Source organism: Phaethon aethereus (genome assembly GCF_964289735.1).
Source record: "Phaethon aethereus genome assembly, chromosome: 3".
In the NCBI taxonomy this organism is placed as follows: Eukaryota; Metazoa; Chordata; class Aves; order Phaethontiformes; family Phaethontidae; genus Phaethon; species Phaethon aethereus.
In genome coordinates, this window is record NC_138576.1 from 84,677,930 (window position 1) to 84,688,678 (window position 10,749).

The window sequence follows — 10,749 nt, forward strand, 5'->3', positions numbered from 1 at the left end:
TTCCATTGTGCTAAGCCATAGCTACTTACCCTCATAGAAAAAAATGCTTACATTACTGTTACAAAAATGGTTGTGAGTATCTTGGGCTAAGATTTCAGTGCATCACAGAGCCCGGAAGATGATCCTTGTAACCTAAGGTCATCTTGAAGGTGAGATGGTAGGTGGAATCGAGGAACAATGGGAAATGAGGCAGAATAGCAAAGTTTCTGACTCCAGTTGTAACAGAAGGTAGCTGAAGCTGGCACTGGTATGTACCAGCTGTCAGAGAGAGAAATAGACCGAGATGATAGCAAAGTTAGACCACAAATGTTAAATTTAAATTGTTTAATTATGTTTGACACAGAAGAGCGGCACAGTGATCAGTGATTTGATCAAAGTAGAAATAAGAAAATTATCTTTGTGTTGGCATTCTGAATGAATGTATCCTGAGGGCAATATTTTCCAGTGACAGTGTTTTGAAGCATCCCTGTTTCTGGTACAGCATCCGTCTGCACATTCCTGGGTCATCAGACACGTCAGTTAAAAAATATGTATGGCTGAAACAAACTGTTCCAGTCAGGTCCATTTCTTAGGCTGGTACGCATTTGTCTATGCTCCTGTGCATGATCCAGCAACGTTAACGTGGGCGAAGTGTCCATTAACTTGGTTTTGTGTTTTACCTAAAGAGAGATTGGGCCCTGAATTTGTATTCCTTGAAATGGCCTTGAACTAGCCAACAGAACACTTCATTTTATTCTCCTGCCAGGCCTGTTGTCATTGCAGATTTCCCCTCCTTTACCCATCGTGTTTCTCTTACCAGCAGTAGCTTTTCATTATTACTCTGCTGATCTGCGGAGTTGATTTGCTGATGCTAAATGATGATGTGAATGGAGAAAGTCACACATAGTAAAGGCCTTGTAAAAATTCTAACCCTTCTGAAAACTCAATATCAGAAGTAAACATTATGGCTTAGATTATCCTTTTTCAAACTTTAGATAGCTCTCATTTGATGTCACAAGATAAAGCTTAAAAACAATTGATAAATTCTAGCTGTAATGCTGACTTAGATCAGTAGCTGGTATTGCAATATTGATTTAATGGTGCTCCTGGAAGGAGGAGAGTGTTATTGCCAGTGAATGATGTGTAACTACAGGTGAAATATTTATGCCTTTAGGTGACAGAACAGTGACCATATGTAGATTATAATAATTAATCTGTGTTGATCTTTCAGCACATTTAATGTTCAGCCTTTGGTTGAACATGTTGTACTAATAATTATACACTTAGCTTCTGTTTGATTTACTCATTGAAATGATAAAATATTCAAGTAGTCATGCTCCTTGTTAAATTGTAATGATCAGTAGCAGGGATCTAATGAAACACCGAGATTAAGAAATGCGCATTTTAACACCTTCACTCAAATTCTAGATGCATATGCTTGGAGAGAAAAAAAAAGGAGCACAGTGGGCTGTTAACCATATGAAGGTGCATTTCCAAAAGTCTCAGTCTGTAAGAGCTGACCCTTACCTTTAAAAATCGGTATACTACCGAAGTAATCCGTAATATCATTTAAGTAACACTTCCAAGTTTGGATAGTTTATCTATGTTAGTAAAACATTGCAAATGTTCTTCAAGGTGTCATCAGATATAGCAACTTTGTCAGGTTTTAAAAATATCAGCAGTAATTTTTCATTTTTATTGGTTTTGTACACATTTCTAGTTGCTTTGGTTTTCCACTCATTCCAGGGTGTTGGGTATCTTATAATTTTAAAGAGAAATAATTCAAAAGTTTTCATGAAATATAAGTGATTTGTCCTGCTAAACTGGTACAAACAACAAATAACCATAATTAGCTGCCATACTTTTACTTCTGTTTGTAATATGTAGGGATATTAAGGGGAAAAAAAAAATCTTTTGAGGTGCACCTAATCATGAAGGTAGTGAGTAAGTGGGGGAGCATGCATGTGGTAAATTTTAGTATTCTGTTTCATTTAATGCCTTTACATATTTTTCTTTTGTACAGTTGTAACAATTAAAGCCACTAGCCTTACTTCTTTTTGATTATGCGGGCTCTTGTTGATTGTAGAATGAAAAAGGAAAAAATTTGACAGTCTGAAGTGCGTTACAGAGTTCTGAAACTGGGTCATAAAGAAAACTAACGTACTATTCAGACATGATGGGGTGGAAAAAGTTACAGGGTTAAAAATGTTCCAACCCCACTTAATCTGCTAATAATTAAAACACTGTCGTCTTTTTTTTTTTTGGTACCCAGGTTATTTGTTGCTGGGCCTTATCGCAATGTTGGTGGTTCTCGAGACTTTCTGTGAACTTCATGAGCTCAAAAAGTTTAGGAAGTTGTTTTATGTGAAGAAGGACAAGGAAGAGGACCAAGTGCGTATAATGGAACATGACCAGCTTTCCTTCTCTTCCATCTCAGACCAGGCAGCCTCCATGAAGGACGATCAGAAGGCAAATGAGCCTTTTGTGACTTCCCAGTCCCCAACTTCCAATGACAGTTCTTTAAACAATTAATACAGGGGTATCCATACCGTTGTTTTGGTGCATTTATGCTTCTTACCATAAGAAATAGAATGCCTTTTTTTCCCCCCTCCCCCCCCCCCCCCCCCCCCAAAAATATAAAAGCTGGAAGACTGTGCTACTTTAACAAGGATTCATCACTTCTGACACAGAACAGACAGAAGTCTGGGAAAAATGCGGGAGCCACCCTGGGAATAGGGAAAAAATGTAGGATGTGGCTGGGAACATTAGGCCATTTTGCTTGAGGGATAAGGAGTTACGTGTACCACTTTCAGAGGTGCCAGTGAGAAAGGCTTGCTCAAGCAACTTCATCCAACATCTTCAGGAGAGTAGGCTTTCACTGACATTCAACTCATTTAGTTGCACACCCCTTCTTGCAACTGGGTGACATAGCAGATGTTGGGGTGTGCGCTTTTGATTGTCAGAGGTGTAGTCGCAGATTTAATCCAAACACACCAAATATCTTGATCTGGGAAATGTTTCCAGAGCAATATCTATAGATCTGCTGGAGGAGTGGAATATCTAGATCATCCCTCTATTACCCAGTAACTTGCAGGTGCAAATAATAATTCTAGGAATGAAAAAACAAGGCTCTGGTCTCTCCTTTGCCCATGCCTTTGACATTCAAATTTCCTGCTTCCTTAAAAGGTCCCCTAGTCACAAGAAAAATGTTGTCCTGAAGAGAGCGTGCCTTGAGTCTTCCATGCTGTTTGTCTTTGTACGAAACACTTTTGTAAACTCTGAGAGATGGCAAAACCAATTCAAATTACTGGGTGAGGTGGGGTTGCAGTCAAGGGAGGCATCTGCATTTCAGTCATCTGTCCTCTGAAATGGGCAGGAGTGGGTTTTTAACTATGTAGAATGGAATGAAAAAGGGTCAGCATATGCCACGACCGGCATAGTCATGTGCTTATGGCATTCTTCTAGTAGATGCTTGAAATCTGTTCAGCAGAAGAAGGACTCAGTGCTCTTTCTTTCACAGTCCAACCCAGTGTGTGCTCTCTGCTGAGCTGATAGGTAACCAGTGTCACCTTTGAACATTGCCCCTTTTTCTTCTTTTGCTTTTCTAACTAGTACTCGGAGCACTTTGGAGGAGAAGGGAATGTTTCAGGGCAAAACAATTTTTCAGTTTTTCATACAGCAAGAAAAAAGGAAAAATGTCACATTTGGTTCAGATGGAACCGAAATTTTTTCCCCTTGGGAAAAGTCGCTAAAAAGTCAAGATCTCACTCAACTTCTGAAGCTGGAACCTCTTTGGCTGTAGCAGGAGAGGTGTTTTAGTCCAGCTACCAGTCACTGTGCTGAATGCAGGGACCTCGGAGTGAATTTCAGTGATCAGGAGATGAGACTTAAGTGGTTGTAGTACTCTCTCTTCTGGCCTTAAGAATCTACGATATGGGAATCTTGGTAATGCTTTGCAATTAACAAAAGATGTGGAGCACAAATAGCCATATTAGGACAGCCTCCCACATAGGAATAGTGTAGAGGAGAGCCTTTTCCGTGCAGAGCAAGCATGGCAGATTGCCTGTAATTTGGCTTTTAGTGTATAGAGCTGAATAATATTTTACTGTAAAAGAAAAAAATGCAGCGTGTCTAGATTTAGTGCACGTGGGAAATATACTTGAAAGTAAATAACCCAAAATATACTGTGTTTGAGCTTAATTATAGCTATCACCGAACAGATTTTATATCTTTGCTGGAAAAACTTACTATATGGTTAAATCAGCTGAAAGTCTTCAATTATAAATTATATTTATAGAAAACCAGAGCTAAAGGTTTTGGTTGCTTTGGGTTTTATAGGTTAGGTGAGTATACTGTGTTTGCATGTTCCCAGGAAAGTGGCTATTTTTATACTGCTTAAGTTAACACAGTTCTATTTATAATGAAAGTTAACCAATATATATGTACATATATACAGAAATATATTTATATACTGTACATATATCATAAATCACCAGAGTTTAACAGACTTAGGAATGGCATTTTAGATAATTTTTTTCCCTAGGCTTTTCTTTATACAGTCAATAGTTGAAAACTATGGCATTAAAATGACACTGACATAAAATTAAGAGTACTGTACTACAAGAACATTTATACTGTTTTTCAGTGAAATTTTATTGATTGTTTTCAGTAACTTAAAATGCAAGATTTCTTTTAATTTTAGTGTAACATTAAGGTCTAAAGGATATGCACAGATGCTAAATGATATACAAAGTTAATTTTCCAGCGTGTACACAATTGCAAAATGTAGACGTGAAATGAAAGCACAGAGTTCAAAGCAGAATTGATACACTGAGCAGTATACAGTGATGTAGGTGAGTATTTGTTATTTTAAATAAAACGTCTGGCTTTTGCCTGCCTGCACTATGAAGTGGGGAGTATTTTCTGTAGTGGTGTGTGTGCGTGCACATAGCATGCAAAAATCCTATCTGCATTTGTCAAGATTGTGCATCCTTTAGTTAGCCTTCCTCAACTCAGGGAGGGACCATTAATGCCAGAGTGTGTTACCTAACCTTGATATTAATTGTAGCTTAGTATTGTGTTGATTATTCCTATAGAAAAAAAGCATTCCAAAGCGTGTTTGGTTTTGTTTCAGATGCTGACTGATTATAGCAAATAAAAAATAATGGCATAACATTTATCTTGTCTTTATAACCTAACTACTCCAATATTTGAGGAAATCTGAAAAACTGTCATTGTAGGTTATCAGTACACTGATGAAAATCATGGCCTTAATTTCCTACAGCTTTTACATCTTCACATGAAGCCAACACACAAGATGAGAATAGTTAAAACTAGGATCCAGATTAGAAAGAGACAAGATTATTGTGCAAGAACCTTAGTAGAAAGTGCATCTCTTTCCTGGAGGAGAACTGTGAAGCGAGTGCATGTAAACCCAAATGGAGAGCATGGATCACAAAACAACAGTGCTGAAACAAAAGTTGCAAGAGGGAGTTAGAAATACAGCAAATTACTTGTATGCAGAAGAGAATTGCCTGGGTACTATCCTCACTCTCCTGTCTTCAGTTGATCCAGGCATATACCACATTAATGGCTTTATTGCCATGCTGCAGCTGACACTTGCCATCTTCTCTTTGTCTATCAGTCATTAAATATAAATGTGTTTTATGGGAAAGAACTGGCAGGCCATTCAGTTGTGTTGTGGGAAAGAAAACGGAAGAACCCACCTGAGTTTTGATCTTGGAGCTGACAGCCACGTTTGTCACTTTGGGAACATGTCCTCTTCTCTCAGAGTTTCTTCCCAAGGTTCACCAGTGGCACCTAATGTGGGTGAACACAAGACTTCCTGAAGGTTGAAATGAGTAATTTTCTAAGTAGGTAACTTCAGAGACTTGAGTGTTTTGCAGCTTTCATGCCAACACTACGGAAGGTATCTAGTTGGGTGTTTATGTCAGAGTGATTGCAGAAGAGCAGCAGTTCTGGATTACCTTAAATGTTTGTCTAGCCCAGTATTTTGTCTCTGGCAATGGCCAAGAGCAGACGTGTGAACTTCTGTAAGGGTAAGGCAAGCATGTAGCAACAGTTTCCCAGAATGTGCCTCTAGCTTCCAGCAATGTGCAGCTCTGGATCTATGATAGTATCTAGGAGGTATGGAAAGTCAGCATAGGTATGATGTGTCGAAGTGCTACACTGATGAGCGTGCTCTCTGTTTTGGGTAGGAAAAGACTGTGCCTCACAGAATCAAATGAAGATTACCTATTACTTCCACAGAAAGCAGTTTCAGGCTAAGTGCTTTGCAGTAACCGGGTGGGATAGCACTTAACACCGTCACTGCATGGGATGGTCTCTTGAAAAAGGGAAGAAAGGCAGTAAAGCCTTTACGTGCTTTACTTGGACATTGTCATCCTCTGGGTAGATGGTAGATAGGAATACACATGGAACCTGTTTGCTGACGCTGTATCTTGCAACTCCACTTTTGTAAATAGTCAGAAATGTACTGAGACGAACCATAAGTTGCTAAAAACATTACTGCCGTGATGTTATTCCATTATTCATTTTTTCTATTTTTTTCATTTTTTCAGCTTTCTGCTGAAGCAAAATAAAGTTGCTATAACTGGAAGCAGTGTTATTCCAGATGTGCACAAATACAAAACAATAGGGTTTCTCTTCTCTGCGCTAGTAACTGTCGTTATTGTAGTGTGTATCCAGAAGCTCCTAGATAGCAAAAAAAAAAAGTGTGTATCTTCATGTTGCTTGTTTCAAACAGAAACAGTAATTTTTGAAATCACAGTGACTACCTCTGCAAATTCACATGCTCGCTAATGCATATTAGGTACTTGATGTGTCTCATTTTTAATGCCTACAGTGTTAGTCTCATCGCTTCCCAAGTTACCATTCTGCTTGCTTTTTATCATGGATTTCTTGTCCCAGTTATCTTAAAAGGTCATCACGTTGCCACTTACTGCGAGTGCTGTAATGCCGTTATTTTGCTGGTGATGACGCAGGTTTGTCAGAGCTGTTGCCTTAGCTGACAACGAGACTACCTCATGTGTGGCAGTTGGGGCCAAATGATAGATTGAGGTAACGAGGAGGGACAGTGTGCCTGGGAGCAGGTGTGTGGGCTGACAGCCAATGTCAGGACAAAATCATCCTGGCAGACTCCTAAGTGACCATGTAGTTTTCACCAGGCTTTGTTGCCTGTCACTAGGAGCAAGAGGAAAATGCTTCCAGAGGAAGGACATTGCCAGAAGTAATCTGAAATGAAGTTCAATGGCATTAGCTTTTTCACAATTTGTCTATAGTCTGCGGCTCTCTGTCACTTCATGTATATACGCAGTTTGTCCCTTTGAGAACACGTCCTCTTCTCTCAGAGTTTCTTCCCAAGGTTCACCAATGGCACCTAATGTGGGTGAACACAAGACTTGCTGAAGACTTGCTGGCCCAGGGTAGATGTCCCTGTGCTCCCTGCAGCACGTTATGCTTTCACAAGTTTTCCTGTATTAAGTTCACTGAGTGTTCAGACCCGTGAGCAGGAGTGTTAAGTCGGTGTCACTGCTGAAACTTTCCAGGGGCAAATGTGGCTCAGGGCACTGCCTGGGGCTGCCTCTCTTTTAGAGTCCAGGCTCTCTGGAAAGAGAAAAGTGAACCCTCTACCTTAGAAAGTGAGAAGCCCACTCTCCTGGGAGGCTCAAAGCTCCCCAAGCCCGTTTTGTGCTAATGCCAGAGGCTTTATAGTCCTGAGCATATAGTATATATGTGCAAGTATCCAGAGTAGCACACAGAACTGCGATTCAGTTTCTCCATGTCTAGTTTTTTTGAGACTGGTCAACCCACTCAACCTTCTGAATTTATCTTCCCCATTTAAGAGTGTGACTGACAATATCCACTGGCCGTCCCTAAGCGCTTGCTGGTCCCACTGAAGCTGGGCGAGGTGAGATGAAGAGAACAGAAGGGACTTGTACACCTTGTGCCCTCAGGAGGAGCGCGGGTGGGAATAGGTGAGGGGACAGGTAGTCGCTGGGAAAGCCCCGTCCCTGCCCGTGAGTGTACATTAACTTCAGCTGTAGCCACCACTACCAGTTTATTTCTAAAATCGGTTCCAACGCCTGGCGTATAAGGACTGTACGACTCACCCGACTGCGCTCTGCACGTCAGCCAAAGTTCATGCTGCTGGTAACGTAATGACTATAAAAGCTAATAGCTCATCTAGAAGAATTAAATGATTTTCTTTTTCTTTTCAAGTGCATCATTGCTATGCTGCTGGGCATTATTTAGACTCGGATTTTATTCTGGCCTGCGATGCCACGTTATCCTACGACTGTAAAGTTTCTGTCTCAGCCACGCACGGGCAAAAATTAATTAGCATGCTTGCATAAACAGAAAACAGCAAACCAGTATCAGCCTAAATGGGAATTAGGAAGTCCTAATTCTGCATTCCTATGCTGGTTTCAGCTGTGATTTGAGGCATGCTTTCCGAACAGGGATGCAAAAAATATTGATGTCCAGTAATAAGTACAAGTATCACCTTTGGGATTAAGTCAGTCCCCTAAATGTTTAGTTAGCTGCTTTTGCAGATTAATCCTATTTGCACGGGGTAATAAAGCCTCGTTTGAAATTTAGTATGCAAAAATTAAAATCCACACTCCACTAACTCAAATTCCTACCGCATGTTCAGAGAAAAGAAAAAAAAACAATACGAAAGAAGAAGATGACCTTATTTCACACCCGACCTCCCAGGAAGTGTGGCCTGGTACCGCTGAGCCATGCTCGGAGCTGAGAAAATCCCCTGGGGTCCCAGCCCACGGAGGAGGGTTCCAGCCCACAGAGGAGGGCTGTCCTTGCCCCGGGGAGCCTTGCCGGCAGCCTCCCCGGCCTGGAGGAGACGGGGGTTGCCCGGGGCAGCGGCGAGGGGAGAGCAGCCTCCCGGGGATGCGAGAGGAGAGACCAGAGCTGCTCCGAGGCCGAAGGTAAACAGCAAGGACGGCGGCAGGTCGAGGGGAGACGGTGGGACTCGGGGTGGGCAGGGGCGGGCAGCCCCCTCCAGCCCCTGGGGAAGGACCTGCGCCTGCTGCGGCGTGGAGAAAGGAGTGAGATAATGTGATATCGGGATTATCGGGGCGGGGGGGTGTGCTGCTTTTTGAAGGTACTTAACTTTTAATCTTCCACGCAGAGTTTGGGGGGGGCTTTGAAGTGCACTGCGAAGAAACACGGAGAAGTAGGAACTAGCGAATCTGTAAAAATTGGGAGGTGTTGAAAGAAAAGATGCGTTTCTGTCTTTTAAATGCAGACACGACCCTTGTGATGCTCTTCCCTGACCTCTTACAGGACCAAAGAGATATCAGTGGTGGCTGTATTAGGACAGATGAGATTTCCAAGTCTGACAGAGACTCTGCCCCAGCTCTCATCCCCTGTCCCAGATGCTAATTGCCTCCTCTCTTAAAAATTTCCTATTTCTCTTACCTGGCTGCACAATTTCTAATTAATTGTTCTAAAAGCAGCGTTTCTATAGGGCTTTGTTATATTTTTGTCTGCTAGGTAGGAGACCACATTACATTAGCTATCAGCTTGCCCCGAGGAGATGAGCATCCCTCAATGTCCTCTTCAATAGGCAAAGCAGGCTGAGCTGCTCTGGGCGCTGAACGCAAGTGTCTTGTCAAAAGCTCAGCTCATTCCTGCTCCAGTTTTTCAACGTGCTGAAACCAGGGTGCCACGCTACTGCCAGTACCCGGGGTGGTTCCTCTGCAGAGGGGCTGGGCTGTGGCCATGGAGCAGAAAGGGGAGATGGCATTAGCCACCATGCCCCCACCACCCTGCTTTCCATCTCCCTGGGTTTCCCTTCATCCCGCTCTTCACCCAGCCCTGTGGTAGCGCCAAGTCCTCGCCGCCCCAGATGGTCCTAAGTGTCTGAAAGAGAGACATTGATTTTAAACACGATCTGCTGTGCCCTACAAGAGCCAGGAGCTGGGCAGGAGCTGTTTGTGTCTTGTGCTGATCTTTGGGATGCGAGAGGTTGTCGGAGCTCAGAGAAACATGGGCTGACCCACCAGAAGGGAGAATCACACATTTACTTCAGGCAATCTCAGAGCACTGATTTTAGGCAATAGGGGTAACGCAAGTCCTCCTGCCTTCCTGGCAGCGCTTCGGGCATTGACAAGGTGTTGAGCACACAGCTGAGAGTATAAATGCACCCTTGGTAGGGAGTGAAGCACTTTGCATGGAGGGCATTGCAGAGAGAGAGATGTATTTTTATTAACTTCAGAGTACAGCTAAAAAAAAAAAAAAAATCTGTTGCATTCACTGGAGCTGCCCTAGGGCTGTACTGTGCCCCTGGGACAGATGGTGCCCCTGTGATGCACACTGGGGACACTCCTGCTGTGACCCCCTTAGTGAGGTCTGGCTTTGATTAAAATGCAGCTGAGGCTGCGATTTCCTTTTAGAGGTGAGGCAAGAGCCCTAACTCCAGGATACCGAGGTGGGTAAGGCAATGACTTGAGTCAGGCACTGAGGACCCACCTTTAGACAATCCAAAAACCTGTGAGTATCTGCCAAGTTACTGGTTATTTTGATGGTGAAAGTATTGCTAACTCATCTCACAAAGGAGGCTAATAAGGTTTTTTCTCTTTGTGTGTTACGCATTGAACAAAAAACTAATCTCAAAAAGTCAATAGTTTTTTCAATGGTTATAGTACTGCATGCCCTTAGATGTGAGTTCGGTGACTAAACAGAATAATGTGTTGATCCATATACAGACAGGAGACTGACACTGAATGC

At 42.3% G+C, this 10,749-nt stretch overlaps 1 protein-coding gene across 1 annotated transcript in view; it reads left to right on the forward strand.

The window, feature by feature from the left end:
* The window catches only part of KCNK1 (potassium two pore domain channel subfamily K member 1), a gene marked incomplete at both ends in the record, with an annotated part of 32,887 nt that extends 30,376 nt beyond the window's left edge, over positions 1-2,511 (forward strand). Inside the window, one exon of the mRNA XM_081997897.1 lies at positions 2,252-2,511. Within this exon, the coding sequence (XP_081854023.1) occupies positions 2,252-2,511 (260 nt within the window). The remainder of the gene's footprint in view (positions 1-2,251) is intronic.
* Between the last annotated feature and the right edge of the window lie 8,238 nt (positions 2,512-10,749).